The following is a 16,310-nucleotide window of genomic DNA, read 5'->3' on the forward strand; positions in this document are numbered from 1 at the left end:
TAAAGGCTAAACCTGAAACTCAAGTGGTTTGTCCATATCTCTCAACTATTATTCGTGCGTACATGTGTAATGATTTGTTACTGTAAAACATATTTATAAGTATTAATATGTGTTTGGTATGAGCATGCACATATTTTATACAGAATTTGCATGTTACTTTCATCTCAATTTGTAGAGTCAATATACGTACATATATATTTATATTATCTACACATTAATTTAATAAAAATAGTGTGAACAAAAAGGTATAAAGTAGTCGTAGATGATCAACAAAGAAACAGAAGGATAAAGGGTTTTAAATTCACTAAGCATGTATTTTCTTTACAAGAAATGAACCAACCATTAGCCAATTGGGTCTGACTCATGTTCAAGAAACTTTACAAGTTACTTTATATTCTTTCAATTATTCATTTTTAGTCGTTAATTTATAAAAAGATATAAGTGCACCTGTTCCACAATCGCTCGAGATCCTCCCTACGAAGAGATTACCAAATATTTGAGTACCGCGTTGGGAAAGAATTAAAAAATGAGATAAATCGTTTACTTTAATATATGTAGTGACCAATACGGAAATTGATTTTTAATACAGCGATGTACATTTTCTATTTGGGATAGTTCTAGTTTATGCTAAAATTAAATGACATGCACTAGAAATGTAGAAGACTGTAATGACGTGGAGATAAGTTAGGTCATAGTGTAACATACTAACATGTGTACTGTGTACATGGCGTCGTCTACAACAAATCTATTCTGTTATCATCTTTGTGACATGTTCCAAAACCATCTAATCTAAAAGTCTTGTCTCCTTTATATATACGGACATTTATATATCACATGTGCGAATATACAGGCAATGAGAGACAAAATTAAAAAAAGAGGTCTAAAAGGGGGACAAGTGTGGTAATTAACCTTAATTTAAGGAAGGCCAAATGTTTAGTAACAAAATAAATATGCGGCCTAAACGTAGATTCCAAATCATCTCACAAAGTGGGGTACAGAAGTGAACACTAATAAGTCATAAAGAGACCATAAGCATCAACACTGAAGTTATATGAAAATGAAAAACCAAAAAGAAATGGTGCCCCTTGTAATTCTAAGGGGCAAATTGCGGAACAAATATTTTGACTAGAGAGGAGTTTCACTATAAATATATGGAGACAAGGGGGCAGAAAAAACAAATCAAAACATTCTAAGAGTTTTGAAGACAACAAGAGCAAGAAAGAAAGAGAGAAGATTATATTATATTCATAGAAATAGTGAGATTGTTTGCACACAAAAAAAAAAGAAAAAAAAGAAGAAGAAATAGTGAGATCAAATGGAGTGGCAGAAATGGTACTTAGATGCTGTTCTTGTGCCATGTGCTCTACTTATGATGTTTTGTTACCACATCTACTTGTGGTATAAGGTTCGAACCGATCCATTCTGCACAATTGTAGGGACTAATTCGCGTGCACGTCGATCTTGGGTAGCCGCCATCATGAAGGTATATATCACTCGAAAACGATATATCCCAATTAATCTCTCAATTTTTTTTTTTTTTAAGTTATTGTAATTAGTAGTAATCATCATATTGGTTGAGGTCGAAAGTAAACTTCATTGAAGAATACCATAGTTTTCAGTAACCGCAAAATTTCAATGGAAAACTGCATATACAAAAAAAATAGATTAGGGGTCGGTATATGAATTTAACGGTATATGAATGTGTCTTTGGTCAGGACAACGAGAAAAAGAACATCTTAGCGGTACAAACGTTACGAAACACGATAATGGGAGCGACGCTAATGGCAACTACTTGCATCCTCCTCTGCGCAGGCCTCGCTGCCGTTTTAAGCAGTACTTATAGCATCAAGAAGCCATTAAACGACGCCGTATATGGCGCTCATGGTGACTTTACAGTTGCACTCAAATACGTAACCATCCTCACAATCTTCCTATTCGCCTTCTTCTCTCATTCTCTCTCTATTCGCTTCATTAACCAAGTCAACATCCTCATTAACTCTCCTCAAGAACCCTTCTCCGATGATTTCAGCGGAATCGGAAGCTTCGTGACACCCGAATATGTCTCTGAGCTACTCGAGAAAGCTTTCTTGCTCAACACGGTGGGTAATAGGCTCTTCTACATGGGCTTGCCTTTGATGCTATGGATCTTTGGGCCTGTGCTTGTATTCTTGAGCTCTGCGTTGATCATTCCTGTTCTTTATAACCTCGACTTCGTATTTTTGTTGAGCAATAAGGAGAAGGGTAAAGTGGATTGCAATGGAGGTTGTGATGATAACTTCTCTCCTTAATTATATCTGTTGATGTTGAATACAAATAATGATATTTATAAATTTTACAAACAAAATGATATAGTTGTTTGTGGATACTAAATTGTTTCGGGTAACGTAACCGATATTTCTAAGACGAAAATTACTTTATATATGTACACATATACTTTAAGTACATAAAGAAATTTGGAGAAAAATCACAGGATTTTATTTTAAGTGCGTCGTTTATTAATGACCAAAAATGCATGTCAAAATTAGTTAAGAAAGACGAATTGCTATAACTAAGTAATCTATGTTCATATATCTATATAAATACATTGCTGATTTGTTTACGTACATGTAAACTTTAATATAAAGTTTTTTTTTTGGTTTTAGTCACCCATTTCGATAAAATCTGGAAATTAAAAGTGACTTGGCAAAACTCTAGTTTATTTGATACATTATACATACAAGTATTAATTACTAGATTGTCAAAAAAAAAAAAAAGTATTAATTACTACTTGAGAAATAGTAGAAATTTATTTAAAGGAGTTGGCAGACAACCATATACCACAGTTGTCAGAGCAAGTAGAGACGCTAAACATAAAGACAGTTGAAACTTATTTCTGAAGTTCTACACTCCAGTTTTTAATCAGCAACACAAGACGTTTTCAACTGGAGACCGTTTACATGAGTACTATTGTGTGCTTTCCACATGCATCTGCTATGTGTATTTTTTGCATTTCGCATTAGAGAAGATCCTCCTGTAGTAAGCTAGCTAGCGGTTCTAGATGTAGCACGACTCCATACATCAAAGCAGAATCTCCTGCTACCGTTGCAAGAGAACCAAGGTAAACAACCATTAAGATATTTTTTTTCTCTACACTAGTGTTTTATCAAAACCTCTGGAGCATTGACATTCGATTATTTGGACCAAAAAAAAAAAGAGTGAGATAGATGGAAACAAATCTAGTAAAAATAAGTATCTATATATACATTTTTGGAGACATTTATAAAATAAATTCTGAAGTTAGTACTTATTTACAAATATACCATTGACATTATATAATTAATTTAATAAGCACAATTAACTCTATTTATATTTGTTTTTTTATATAGAAACTTAAGTGTTTCAAAAAGGTAACAAACATAATTATAAATGTATACAGATTTTATTTCTTTATTTTATAAGGAGGTGAGTGAAGAGGTATTGTTCTTTAAAAATTTGAAAAACTGATTAGATAAAAAGTAAAATTTAGCCTTACATACTATATTTTATTTTCACGGGTTTTGTATGATGAGTTTTGTGGATTAAATTTTTTTGAACATGTTGCGTGATCCGCCTAGCATGGCGGGTTTGGACTATAGAACCAACACTAAAACTATTAGCTTATTTCATATACTATAAATTTGTAGTCATAGTTTGGAAAATAAACTTAGCATACCATATAGGCATATATACCTCTGTTTAATTATAGAAAATAAAACTAAGTGTTTTAAAAACAAATTTAATGTAATTAGGTTATAAACTGTATAAAACGTAAGAAGAAGAAAAAACATTCTAAACAAAATTATGAATTAATTAGATAAAATTTAATTAATTGGGAATTTGAAAACTAAATAAATTAAAAATGATTATTTAAAATATATTAATTTATAATTTAGTCCCGTGGGTGAAAACGTAGTATGTATAATAAACAAATCCAACGAGTGACAAATACATTTCCGGTTCAAAATTTAATTGGGAAATGTTTGGTATTAGTTTAAGCAAAACATAAGTAAAACAAAAGCAAAAGAGAAGCAAAATAAAATAATAAAAACTATATATATTAAAATTTGAAACATTAGAGAATGTTCCTACTCCATATAAACATTACAATCTCTAAGACCACAGAAAATAACCTATGATGCCAATGTCGTATATGAAAATTACTACCGGAACAAATCATGAAGTGATCAAATTGGGAGATAGAGATAACTTATCAGAAGAAAAATAAAAATCAGGCTTCCGGTTTCAGCTAAAGGATATTTATTTGTTTGAACTTTGAACTATATAACTATATAAGTCACACAAACCTTTGACAAGATCCTCCTAAAACGGAAATCTTCCTACTAATTAACGGTGGTTAAGCTGAGGTTATTGTTGACTTATAGTGCAGTTTTATTACTTTTCACATATCTTGACGATACCATATCTCAAGAATCGAAATGGCTTTTACATCGTCGCAGTCGTCGTGTCACTGCACCTCCACGTGACGTGATCTCTTCATTCTTCGCGTTCGGGATTGTAGAAGATGTCCCATCACCGTTGCCGCCATTGGTCTTATGTAGATAAAAAAATTCTGCTGCTATTAGTCCCACTCCCACCCTCGGTAAAATTTTTCTTTAATGCTTTTAATTAATTTCCCAATCAAAAAATTTCTTTTTAGTATTTACTGAAAAGTTTTGTTTTTTTTTCAAAATGATAATTGTTCGCATTATTTGTTAGAGAATAGTTATACGTACGCATGCAAATGGTATTATTATTATTACTATTATTTTTTTCATAGGAAAGAGTACATGTGTACGTATAGCGGTATAGGTCGCTTTGTGGATTTGTGACACAACTTTAGTTTATTTGATACCATTATACAAATAAGTATTACTACTTGAGAAATAGTAGAAACTTATTTCATGGAGTTGGCAGACAACAATATACATAACCACAGTTGTCAGAGCAAGTAGAGACGCTAAAACTAAAGACAGTTGAAACTTATTTCTGAAATTCCACACTCCAGTTTTTAATCAGCAACACAAGACGTTTCCAACTGGAGACCGTTTACGTGAGTTATGCTACAAATCTACATGAGTTATGCTAAACCTTGACAATTTGTGTATATTTGTTGAAATTTTTTCTGTATAATGGAATTACAAGCTTGCTATAATAATTAGAGAGACAATTTTAGCAGATTACCTTTCGTAATTATTTTAAAATTAATTTTCTTTTCTATTATTTATTTCAAAATTCATAAAATTATGAAAGACAAAGAAAATGCAAATCATAATCTTTTTAACCTTGTGTAAACAATGTTTCCCCATCTTGTTTAACTGATCCTTTTTACTTTTAGTACAAGAAATTGCTGACACAAAAAGATTGAAATCAAACGACAGTGTTTTGATGTTGATGAGAGAGACTGGAGGAGAGTCTTGAGAGTTGAGATCACAAAGGTTTGGTCAACGCAATGTGTTTTTTTTCTTTTTTTCATACGAGATTTACCAAAAACGGAATATGGAAAACCTCTGGTTCATCTTCTTGATCCTCACAGTCACAGCTACTTTGGTCTTCTTCATCACCAAGTTACTGTGGTGGAGTCAAAACCCTAAATTACCTCCAAGCCCTACGCCTCTTCCGATCATCGGTCATCTTCACCTTATCAAGAAGTATCCTTTACCACAAGCTCTGCGTCACCTCTCTTCAAACTACGGCCCGGTTCTGTTCCTCAGATTCGGATGCCGTGCCGTTTTATCCCTCTCTTCCCCACAACCCATCGAAGAATGCTTCACCAATCACGACATAACCCTCGCTAACCGTCCCAGGACCATCACATCCGATCACTTCAGCTATGGCTACAAAAACTTCGGATTTGCTCCTTATGGCGATCTCTGGCGAACTCTCCGACGTCTCTCCACTGTCGAGGTCTTCTCCTCCGCCAGCTTACAGAAGAACTCTTTCATCCGATACGAAGAAGTGTCGAATCTATGTTCCCGTCTCTTCAGATTATCTGGTGAGTCTAGGAGAGTGGATCTCAAGTATCAGTTCAATCTTCTAACTGCTCATGTTATGCTTAGATTAGTATCTGGGAAACGTGGGGTCGAAGATAGTGATCCGGAATCAGAAAGGAGGTTCTTAGAGGATTTCAAATCGAGGTTTTTCTCGACCCTATTGTCAATGAGTGTCTGTGATTATTTCCCAGTGTTGAGGTGGTTTGGGTACAAAGGTCTTGAGAAGAGAGTGATTGAGATGCAGAGGATGAGAGATGAGTACCTCCAGCGACTCGTTGATGATATTCGAATGAAGAAATTTGATTCCACTCGTTCGGTTGTAGAGAAATTACTGAAGCTCCAAGAATCAGAACCTGAATTCTACTCTGATGATGTTATCAAAGGAATTGCAGTGCTAATGTTCAATGCCGGATCAGATACTTCACCGGTGACAATGGAATGGGCAATGTCTCTTTTACTGAACCATCCAGATCAGCTTGAGAAAGTCAGAGAAGAAATCAAATCTAATGTTAAACACAAAGGGCTTATACAAGACTCAGATCTCTCGAGCTTACCTTATCTTCGATGTGTCATCTATGAGACGCTTAGGCTATACCCTGCTGCTCCACTCTTGCCTCCTCACTGCTCATCTAAGAAATTCAAGTTAAGCAACTACGAGATCCCTGAAAATACAGTGTTGTTGGTGAATGCTTGGGCTGTTCATAGGGACAGTGAGCTTTGGGAAGAAGCAGATGTTTTCAAGCCGGAGAGATTTGAAGGTTTTGTTGGCGATAGAGATGGTTTTCGGTTTTTGCCATTTGGAGTTGGGAGGCGGGCGTGTCCTGCAGCTGGGCTTGCGATGAGGTTGGTGTCGCTTGTTGTTGGAGCATTGGTTCAGTGTTTTGAGTGGGAGAAGGTAGAAAATGAAGATATAGACATGAGGCCTGCCTTCAGTGTGGCAATGGCTAGGGCTGAGCCGCTTGTAGCGTTGCCTAAGCCTTGGCCTGAAATGGTTCCTATCTTGTCTCAGCTCTAGTGTCCTGTGTTGCCAAGAGAGTTGATTTTGAGGATGCTTTTTACATATAAACATTGATAATAAGGAGAGTGAATGGTTACCTAAATAATGGAATCAAGATCTTACTTTCTTTGTGTTTGGGCTGTTTGGTTCTTTCTTGGCGCTAAACCTGCAAGAAGCAGAATATTATAGACCATTAAGGGGATCGTCTCACCTTCCACTAGTTAGAGATGTATGGATAAGAATCATATGTTGAACAATCACTGTTGCTTCTACATTCATTTTTAATCTATATGACCAAAAAACTAGTGATACAACAGACAAGAATAAAAGTACCACTCAATGAGCCGAATCTGAACTCAATCAGAAGCAAAGCAAATTTGGGTTGCAAAAGTTCGACGTTCAGTAAACAATCTCTGATACAACTACCAGCGAAGAAGCTATTCGGTAATGTAGTATCTTTATACAGGAGAAAGCAACAGAAGAACCCAAAAAACAGATTCATGCATCATCAATGATGGTAATTTTGTCCCTTGAGAATAGTCCATGCCCTGAAAACAAAACCCATTACAGCATATGAAAGTGTAACGGGAATGCAGGGACGGAAGCATCAATGTTCTCACCTGTAAAGCTGTTCCATCAATACCACAAGAGCTATCTGATGATTTAGGACCATGGAGGACAGTCTAATGATCACATTAGCTCGCTTCCTCACTTCTCTTCCATGTCCATAAGCTCCACCTATACAAAACGATATCCTCGAAGCTCCCTAAAAACAGAGATAGCCACAGTAGAAGAGAAAACCAACATCACTTAGTGGAACATTCTCTCCTGCTTGATTAGTTTCCAAGACGATTGTAGCTGATGTAAGAACAGAGAGAAAAGTATAAACTTACACTATTTCCTGCATCCCCAAGTAACTCAGCCATCTGCTCTGAATTAATGTCACGGCCTCTCTCATCAAGCACCACAACCTAAAATATCACAATGAGACCCAATCTAGAATGATCAACCACAATGACTAAAATAGTAGATTCTAAAGAGATTATTAATAAATACCCAATCATCAGACCCAATAAGCTTCATCATAGCCAACTCCTCATCCTCAACCTGAGCTCTAACATCCCTGTGAATGTGAATAAAAAGACTACTGGCTTCAGAGAAAGCTACCAAGAAACGAATTTTACTGAGCTTAGGTCTGTCAAATTAGAGGAAACGTACTGAGCATTTCTAGGATTGGAGCGAACCAATGAATCTTCAAAGGAGCAATAAGGTTTAAGCTTGGTTTTGTATTCATCAACCAAGAGTCGAACACCTTCTGATCTCTTTTTCCCTACTGTTATCACACGTATAGGCAGAGCCCTCTGTGAAACCAAAAAGTACCAATCCCATCAAACCCTAAACACGTTCAAATTCAATCAAGAAGCTTGAGCGAAGAGATTGTTTTTTTAAGTTACCACTGCTTGACCCGCGTATCTACACGTTCTTCCTGATAAATAGCCCACCAACCAGATGACCATACACAAAATCTTCAACACTGAGTTCGAATTTTAACAAAAAGCGAAACCAAATTTGAATAAAAAAAGAAACCTTTTTCATGAGAAGCAGATGCATATGTATGATTCAGGTGAGCATTGGCCATGACAGAGATGGCCATTTTTGAGTTCTTCAAACTTGATGATGATTTTCATTAACTGTTTTCGAACACTCGACTCAGCCACATGAGACTCGAAGCCTCCGGCTGATATCGAGGCTTTAAGGCCCAACGCTTAGAATATGAAATATGGGCTTAACTATACAACATATTGGCCCATTTATAAGAAAAATTAGTTAAAAACTTGTATGGAACCGGCTTCTTCGTCAGGTGTTTCTCATGAGGGTGCGTGGAACGAGGGATCACTATTTCAATTTTAAGGTAATGTGTTGGATTGAGAATTAGAGCGAATCGTTTCTTCGCACTTTGAAAAATGGTTTGGCAATTGGCATAGAAGAAGATCATTAGGTCCTGTCTGATGAATTATGTTGCCGAATTTTTATAGATTTTTTTTTTTTTTTATGTCTAGTCGGAATCTTATTTTTGTGTAATTTCTTTTCTGAATTTTTGAATTTGAATTCAGTGTGAAGACTCTGATGAGACTTTCTCTGTCTTTGTTAATTGTTCGATTCTTATTTGTTTGACGATTCTGAGTCGTATTGTTCTGTTCTGTCTGTAAAATTGATGTTTTTATGTTTTGTTTATTATGATCATTTTGAAGTTCATGTAAAAATTTCCGAGACAGGTGAGTGAGTGACATTTATATATTGGAAAAAAATGGTTACTTTTAGGGTTCGTATTGTTGCTTGCTTCTTATGCTCGATCGGCGATTTCAGTAGAGTTTCATATCACAATAAAAAAGTTTTGGAAAGATTAGGCTTCTCCCTGGGATTAAGACATTAAGTCACTGGCTGGATGGGATATGTTCTCTCTTTGTTTGTTCTAAGTGGACGACATTATGTGATACAAATTAATTACAAGTTTACAATACCTACTCATGTTTTGCTGACAGTTTCTAACTAATTTGTTTGCTTGAAAATATTAATTCATGAGTTGTTTGTTCGACTTTAAGACACTCCTTTACTGTAGAACCTAGGTGATATCTTTTTTTGTGTGACTATTTTGCATTTGAATGATAGGTTAAATTGTTGCTGTGGTTGAAGGAGCCTTATTTTGGTGTTGATGCTGGAGAAGGCCCTCTTTGCACAGACTAAGTTTGTTCTTGCCAAGTCCCTTGATATATGGGCTACCACCTATTCTTCTCTTATACAAGGGGAGATCGACCTTCAGGTATACATTGCGTTCTCACTCCCTTTATTAGTATAACTTGTTTGTCTCATTCATTTTTTTTTAGGTTTCGTTTGTATTTAAAATACCTCCTCTGTCTTTTTCCGTTGGCAGTAGTCACAGAAGAGAGGTGTGATGAAGTGTGGGAGTTTGGTGTTTGCTCTTTTCGGTGCTACAGGGTTGCCTTGATTCCTTAGTAAGACATGTTCCAGCCACCTACAGCAAACCTTGATGAGCCATTTCTGATCCTGGTAAATATTAAACTCTTGGCTTATGAAATTCTTAACTTGCTTGGCCAATATTGTGCATGCAACTTCTTCTACTTTTCTAATTTGGAGTTCATGAGAATAATTATATGTATCTTATGACATTCAGCTTTCCTAGTTTGAGTGTATTTTTGGTATGTAGATAATGTGCCGATCTCTGGAGAGATTCATATGTACGTAACTATTTTTTTATGGCAAAAAATGTCTCAACTGCTAAGCTCTGGGGATGATATTTAACTAGCGTTTCGCTTCTTACTTCCAGGTTTCAATGATGGAGAAGTACTTCTACCGGATCTGAGAAAATAAAGAAGCAAAGGTTCGTCTATATATCGCTTTGTACTTGGTCAGTCGTGTTTGCAAAGTGTTATATTCTCATATCTAAGCACATACGATCATTTTTCTCATCGTTTCAATTGACGCTGCAGCTCCATGGCTGTTATGACAGCTTCATCAATACGTGTTAGGTGGTAGACCACTGGATCTGGCACATGTTGATAGGCTTTTGCTAATCTGCATGGTGGGACAATTGGGGACCCGTTAGTAGCAGAAGCTGAAAGAAATCTTGCCATAAACGTTATTTCAGGCTTGTCAGAGTCATATGAAGTTGAAAGAAGAGGAAAACTTCAATTTGGTATGTGCGTTTCCAGTTTGTGTTCAGTGTTTCTTCACCTGTAGAGATGGATATAAAAATACTGAATGAGATCCGCCAGAAACTCTATGCCAGGTAAATTAAACTCTATGCCAATGCCGTTTCTAACAGATATAGGCGGAGTTAGTTGTTCTTACCGGTCTGTCTCTGGTCAATCAAGCAGCAGTCACTCGGAGAGCTCATCAAATGCGCTGAAACTGATTGATTTTAGAGGTCAACAAAACGATCTACATTGTGTAGATCAATGATGCAGAAGGTGACTCAGATCAAAATGGCAGAGAGGCTGACAACCAAAGTTCACTGGAAGAGATAACTCATTCTAGACGCTGTAATAACAAGTTTTGAAGAAAGGACTGCACGTGTAGAAAGATTGATGATTTTTCTCTAAGAAGAAATGATGGCCACCAAAGGGTGGATGCTACTACTGGGTGTTCATCCTCTTCAATTCATGGAGACGAGATCAGGCATGGCTGCCATTTATGCGAAACTAACGAGATACCTCATGAACAGTCTCTGCAAAGTTCTGAAGAAATTGCCACCGTGAGACTGACTGATAAAGAGGCTAGGCCAACATACTTCTAGGAGAATCTGGCTGAAAGCATTAATCTAACGGTTCCTCTAGTGGAACAAACAGAGGAGGAGATTATGGGAAACGAAGAATCCGATTGGTTTCTACGAGTCAAACAAACTGGGAATATGTAAGGAAAAGGATCTGCTGTGTATGCTGTGAGAGCAATATCGAGTTTTTATTGTTTAGGTATGTATGAATCAGTACCAGCGTTTGTTGTAGACATGCTCCCCAATTGATGATATCTGATCATTCTCTTTCATTTTCATTGTTTTGTTCGAAAACAACAGATGGGGACATATGACCACTTGCGAGAAGTGTGTGAAGAAGCTAGTGGAAGCTGGAGGAATGTCCCATGTGTCAAGCTCCTATCATTGAGATAGTTACGTGCCGACTCTATTCTATGAACTCCTTTAACTTCATTACATGAAGTAAACGCAGTCAGCAGTCTTAAGTTGATATGGCAGATTCTGTCCCATGGAGACTTTTTGTGGGTTAAATGGTCAAGGATGCAAAAGAGACCTGTTCTTGGTGATCTCAGGGAAGAACAACCTATTGAAGTTGTTAACCAGATCGAAAGAGTACTTGATGGTAGAGTTGTTAATGCGAACTGCATCCAAAATGAAAATGCTAGAAGAGGTTTACGCAAGTTATGTGGTAGGCAAGTGTGGGTGGATATGTTAAAAATGGTTGAGAGGGAAAGGCAAACAGAGCTGCAGGGTTTGACGCAGCATCATGCTGTATCAAACTTTGCTCACCGCAACCGTATTCAGGTTTGTTCATTAGACTTCTTTATTGTTTCCTGCCTTATTGTTATTGTCTCTCAGACATTAAATATGTACATATTTTCCAAATTCACTATGTCAGATACACATACAGTCGAGTCAACTCAATTACCAATTTCTTTTAATTACATACAGGCCCCAGCCTTTCCTAAGATTTTACATTCGTGTATCTGGAATAAATGTAGACTCTATAATTAGCACTAGTTCTAGATGCAACTTTGAACCTTTGTCTCAGACAAACGATGACTGAAAGCTGTGTAGTCACATTGTTTGTCTAATATGATTAAGAAAATTCATAGTCAGATGGAGGATGGAGTCATGCTTGATGGAGTTTATATGATGACTTTTCGTTCTTCCTATATATACCTTCCTTTCACGTTTTCGTCATTTTATACTTACTCTTAAAGGGATTCTAACTTGACGATTGAGTCATAGGAGTTGTTAGATATGCTGAGCATCATAGTTACTTCTTTATATTGTTATGTTATCTTTTTGTTTATCACATTACAAGTCATCTTAATTGGCACATTGGTTGTTTGAAGTCTGGTGTTGAGAGTTGAATCTATGTATGAACTCTATCTCTTGGGTTTTGGTAGACAAAGCTTAAAATCATGATCTTTAATTGCTTTTGCAGGCATTACTAAGGGGGAGATTCTTACGAAATGGTGACAACGATGATAAAGAGAAACCAACATCATCTGCAGCTACTGAGTTGGGCTTTCTAAGAGAAAGGCACACTGTATCTGAGCTGAGGTAGCTAATTCATCTGTATTAATCTATTTGTTCATATCTTTGTGTATTTTTGGAAGCTTTCCTTTCTTTTTTTTTCTCTTTAGTAGGTCTATATATATGTGGGGTCAATATCCAATGCAGACCTTATGCTTTCAAACCTTTATGATTATTATGGATTAACAGATCTAGTAAATTTTGGAGTTCTTCCGTTCTTTGTTGGCCTTGTGCATCCTGAAGTTAAATGCCAGTCCCATTTTGTATGAGTCTTTATCTGTATACTTTCTGTTTCATCTTATAAGTGCAACTTGACCCTGAAATCGAGACTTCTGTTGCTTTAGAACGATTAAGAACGTAATTCCTTACTGTGTATTTTCCATCCCAGGGAGGAATTTATATCCAGACTTGACCGGTCTGTCTCTGGTCAAGCGAGCAGCAGTCACTCGGAGACCTCATCAAATGCTGAAAATGGTGATAATAGAGGTGAACAAAACGATCTTAATTGTCTAGATAGCATCAATGATGCAGGCGGTGGCTCAGATCAAAATGGCAGAGAGGCTGAAAACCAATGTTCACTGGATGAGGTAACTAATTCCAGACGCTGTAATAACCAGAGCACAAGTTTGGAAGAAAGGACTGCACGTGTAGAAGATTGGCAACGGTCAGAAATTGATGATTTCTCTTTAAGAAGAAATGGTGCTGAAGTGGACCTGAATAGCCATCAAAGGGAGGATGCTACTGGGTGTTCATCCTCTTCAATTCATGGAGACGAGGACAGACATGGCTGTCAGTTTCGAGAAACTATGGATATACCTTATGAACAGTCTCTGCAAAGTTCCGAAGAAATTGCCACCATGAGACTGATAAACAGGACAACAAATTTCCAGGAAAATCTGGTTGAAAGCATTAATCTAACTGTCCCTCTAGAGGAACAAACCGAGGAGGAGATTATGGAAAACGAAGAATCCGATTGGCAACTTATTAATGGTGAAACCAGTGCATGGAGAGATGACGCTGAAGAGGAGGCGGTCAAGAACGTTATGCTGTTGAATCTCCTCCTTTTTCTGTACCCTCCCCAGTGATCCCTATTCAGCCACGGTGGGAGCATGATCGATCCATTTCCAACTGGCCGGCACATGATTTGCATCAGGGCATTGGAAATTTGGAATGGTAAGACATTGTCTCAAAGTGGATCCTTAGGTTGAAGGATACAAACGCAATTGTCTTTTTTTTTTTTTTTTTTTAAGTTAAAGGAACTCATTGGTTGACATATTATGTGCTGTTGCTATTATTTGTTAACTTTAATCAACAATGTCTCTGAAGGATTGGGATTCGATCAACGATTTGAGGGTTGACATGGGTAGAATACAGCAAAGGATGGATAACTTGCAGAGAATGCTGGAGGCTTGCATGGAAATGCAACTTGAGTTGCAAAGGTCCATAAGACAAGAAGTCTCTGCTGCGATGCACCGCTCTGCTGACCAATCAGGTTTTCTATCTGTCTCAAGTCACTTTATGAATTTACATATGAGGATTTACAATTAGGTTTTCTTTGAAATACTATTTTTCTTATGGAAACACCTTAATTGATTCACAGGTCCATCTAAGGAGACTGAGAGCTACGAGTCAAAATGGGAATATGTAAGGAAAGGGATCTGCTGTGTATGCTGTGAGAGCAATATCGATTCTTTATTGTATGAATCAGTCACCATTTGTTGTAAACATGCACTTCATTTAGTTGTATACGGTTGATTAACGATTGAATTGCATTGCCAGTGTTTTGCATGGTTAAATTCAATCGTTAGTTTCGTTTTTTGTGTTGCTTGTTTGCTTCCTTGGTTTGATCTTAATTACGTTCCAAAACATTCCTTGGAAATGACGTGGCTGATTTCCCCCGGATCCCGAACACAACACAAACAATTAGCCCCCCAAGTTGCTGCTGCTTCAGGTCAGTGAGACAGTGACTTAAGGAGCAAGTTTCTACTTATTAAAAAAGATTCGAATTCATTTAAAAGCTTCATGGTTGATCGTTCTGAGAATCAACTAACTTACTTGTTGTTACTCTACTCATGGTGACATTTCACTCCCTGTTACTAGCTCAATATGCATCTTCGTATAAGGTTATATAAAAACTTGAAAAACAAAAACCGTCAGCTTTAAAGAAGAAAAGGGATATATGTATCTTGATCGGGGTAGACTTGAAAAAGTTTTGAACTAAATTTGAATCAGTTGGCGAGTATTGGGTGGCATAGTGATGATATATAACTGAACTGACCGTGCATATCTCATAATACTGTTTTCATGAAAGAAGAAAAGTAGAAAACAGATAGAGAAACGTGTATAGCTATTATATGAGGACAACAGATCAATGCGGCTAATATAGATAAGTAAAACACTACACAACATCATCCTCACCAAGACAACAGAGCATCCGACAAACAGGTTTTGTGGCTAATAGACAAGTAAAGAGACTACACAAGAGAGCATCCTCAGGCGACAACAACGATTTTAGGGCTAAGCTTCTGTACAAACGCAATCAACCACTGCCTTTTGCCATGCAACACAATTCTTTCTGAAATAACAACCTCTAGCAGCTCAAGGCAGGGGTAAAATTCTAGTATGGCCGATGTTTGGTACATCTCGGTGGCTGACCCGGTGAAACATTTGATTTTGATAGCATCCACAAAAAATCCTCTCCAAGCTAGTAGATCCATATAGCTGTCAACGCAACAAATGGTAAAAACCATCATCCAATGGATCTATAACCTGATTCTCCTCCAACACTAGTCCAAAAGTCTTTGGGGGACCATAATCTTTTCTCCCAATTGTATCCATCAGTTATTAGACTTTCAAGCGAGGCACATGAACTGATGAGTTTTTTAAGGCCAAGCTATCGTATGTGAGTGATTGTGTGATGATAGTCTTCAAGGAACGAAGACAAGTGTTATTGACATGGGCTAGGAGAATACAGTTGTTGAGAGTCAGTTTTACCAAGGTTCTGCAGGAGAAGATTTGGGCTGGTAATGGGTATTCGTGGATATCAAGTTTGAGTTCCATAACACCAAGCTTCATTACGTGAGAGGGAGACTTGTCCAAAAGTGTAGATAAAGCTTCGTCCGTATCGGTATTGCTTAACCTCACTGGGAATGTCCTCGGACGTGAAGCTTTGTTTTTTTTCAACAATCCTTTTAAGAATTCTTGAACAAGTTTTGTTCATGCCACTACAAAAAAAAATTATTGTGTTAAATCATTTATTTTATATTTTTGCATCAGATTTAAATGATGTAAAAATAACTTGTATCACTTTTAAAAATGATTTACTATTTGTTGATGCAAATAATTTGTATCAGTTTATTTCAAATTGATGCTCTATTAAATCAGTTTTAACAAATGATTTTAATTATTTGTGTCAGTTTTTTGTAAATGACTTTTAATTTTGGTATCATTTATGATAACCGATACTAATCAATATTTTTTTGGTATATTGATT

At 36.6% G+C, this 16,310-nt stretch overlaps 3 protein-coding genes and 1 pseudogene across 36 annotated transcripts; 3 read left to right on the forward strand and 1 right to left on the reverse strand.

Annotated features, from left to right (window-relative positions):
- Positions 1-1,033: 1,033 nt before the first annotated feature.
- Positions 1,034-2,344, forward strand: LOC104735072 (uncharacterized). Its single transcript, XM_010454791.2, has 2 exons — positions 1,034-1,483; positions 1,716-2,344. Exons 1-2 carry the CDS (start codon positions 1,316-1,318, stop codon positions 2,286-2,288), a joined length of 741 nt encoding a protein of 246 aa, XP_010453093.1. The 5' UTR covers positions 1,034-1,315; the 3' UTR covers positions 2,289-2,344.
- Positions 2,345-5,278: 2,934 nt separating this feature from the next.
- On the reverse strand, positions 5,279-8,723 carry LOC104735073 (putative RNA methyltransferase At5g10620). 8 transcript variants are annotated; one of them, XM_087482685.1, is made up of 10 exons: positions 8,593-8,723; positions 8,460-8,491; positions 8,224-8,366; positions 8,062-8,128; positions 7,899-7,976; positions 7,626-7,771; positions 7,339-7,553; positions 7,129-7,171; positions 6,563-7,027; positions 5,279-6,465 (listed from the first exon to the last, which is right to left on the reverse strand). In XM_087482685.1, the coding sequence occupies exons 1-7, from the start codon at positions 8,657-8,659 to the stop codon at positions 7,514-7,516; spliced, it is 573 nt and encodes a 190-aa protein (XP_087338811.1). In that variant the 5' UTR covers positions 8,660-8,723; the 3' UTR covers positions 5,279-6,465; positions 6,563-7,027; positions 7,129-7,171; positions 7,339-7,513. The 8 variants fall into 8 exon arrangements, with proteins under 8 accessions (XP_087338811.1, XP_087338809.1, XP_087338813.1 ...); XM_087482683.1 differs by having other exon boundaries at positions 7,104-7,171; XM_087482687.1 differs by having other exon boundaries at positions 8,075-8,128; positions 8,593-8,712.
- Positions 5,515-7,132, forward strand: LOC104737923 (cytochrome P450 81C13 pseudogene; annotated as a pseudogene). Its single transcript, XR_015578801.1, has one exon. The product of XR_015578801.1 is annotated as a cytochrome P450 81C13 pseudogene (transcript).
- A 107-nt stretch (positions 8,724-8,830) lies between the features above and the next one.
- On the forward strand, positions 8,831-14,670 carry LOC104735074 (uncharacterized). Of its 26 annotated transcripts, none has more exons than XM_087482725.1 (12): positions 8,845-8,917; positions 9,676-9,826; positions 9,938-10,074; positions 10,199-10,262; positions 10,352-10,405; positions 10,515-10,813; positions 10,902-11,495; positions 11,597-12,079; positions 12,726-12,844; positions 13,206-13,990; positions 14,144-14,309; positions 14,418-14,670. In XM_087482725.1, the coding sequence occupies exons 8-10, from the start codon at positions 11,816-11,818 to the stop codon at positions 13,900-13,902; spliced, it is 1,080 nt and encodes a 359-aa protein (XP_087338851.1). In that variant the 5' UTR covers positions 8,845-8,917; positions 9,676-9,826; positions 9,938-10,074; positions 10,199-10,262; positions 10,352-10,405; positions 10,515-10,813; positions 10,902-11,495; positions 11,597-11,815; the 3' UTR covers positions 13,903-13,990; positions 14,144-14,309; positions 14,418-14,670. The 26 variants fall into 26 exon arrangements, with proteins under 26 accessions (XP_087338845.1, XP_087338846.1, XP_087338842.1 ...); XM_087482730.1 differs by having other exon boundaries at positions 8,851-8,917; positions 9,700-9,826; XM_087482731.1 differs by having other exon boundaries at positions 8,851-8,917; positions 9,700-9,826; positions 10,515-10,720; positions 10,850-11,495.
- Positions 14,671-16,310: the final 1,640 nt, after the last annotated feature.

Source organism: Camelina sativa, chromosome 13, assembly GCF_030686135.1.
Source record: "Camelina sativa cultivar CO46 ecotype springtype chromosome 13, ASM3068613v1".
Taxonomy (NCBI): domain Eukaryota; kingdom Viridiplantae; phylum Streptophyta; class Magnoliopsida; order Brassicales; family Brassicaceae; genus Camelina; species Camelina sativa.

Excerpts from the sequence above, each read along its gene's own strand:
- LOC104735074 (XM_087482720.1), top strand. The coding sequence starts at position 11,816 with ATGCAAAAGAGACCTGTTCTTGGTGATCTCAGGGAAGAACAACCTATT. Across the intron at positions 12,080-12,725 it reads CTCACCGCAACCGTATTCAG|GCATTACTAAGGGGGAGATT; the intron begins GTTTGTTCATTA and ends TTGCTTTTGCAG. Across the intron at positions 12,845-13,205 it reads CACACTGTATCTGAGCTGAG|GGAGGAATTTATATCCAGAC; the intron begins GTAGCTAATTCA and ends TTTCCATCCCAG.
- LOC104735072 (XM_010454791.2), top strand. The coding sequence starts at position 1,316 with ATGGAGTGGCAGAAATGGTACTTAGATGCTGTTCTTGTGCCATGTGCT. Across the intron at positions 1,484-1,715 it reads GGGTAGCCGCCATCATGAAG|GACAACGAGAAAAAGAACAT; the intron begins GTATATATCACT and ends GTCTTTGGTCAG.
- LOC104735073 (XM_087482685.1), bottom strand. The coding sequence starts at position 8,659 with ATGGCCATCTCTGTCATGGCCAATGCTCACCTGAATCATACATATGCA. Across the intron at positions 8,367-8,459 it reads GATACGCGGGTCAAGCAGTG|AGGGCTCTGCCTATACGTGT; the intron begins GTAACTTAAAAA and ends TTGGTTTCACAG. Across the intron at positions 7,772-7,898 it reads TTGGGGATGCAGGAAATAGT|GGAGCTTCGAGGATATCGTT; the intron begins GTAAGTTTATAC and ends CTCTGTTTTTAG.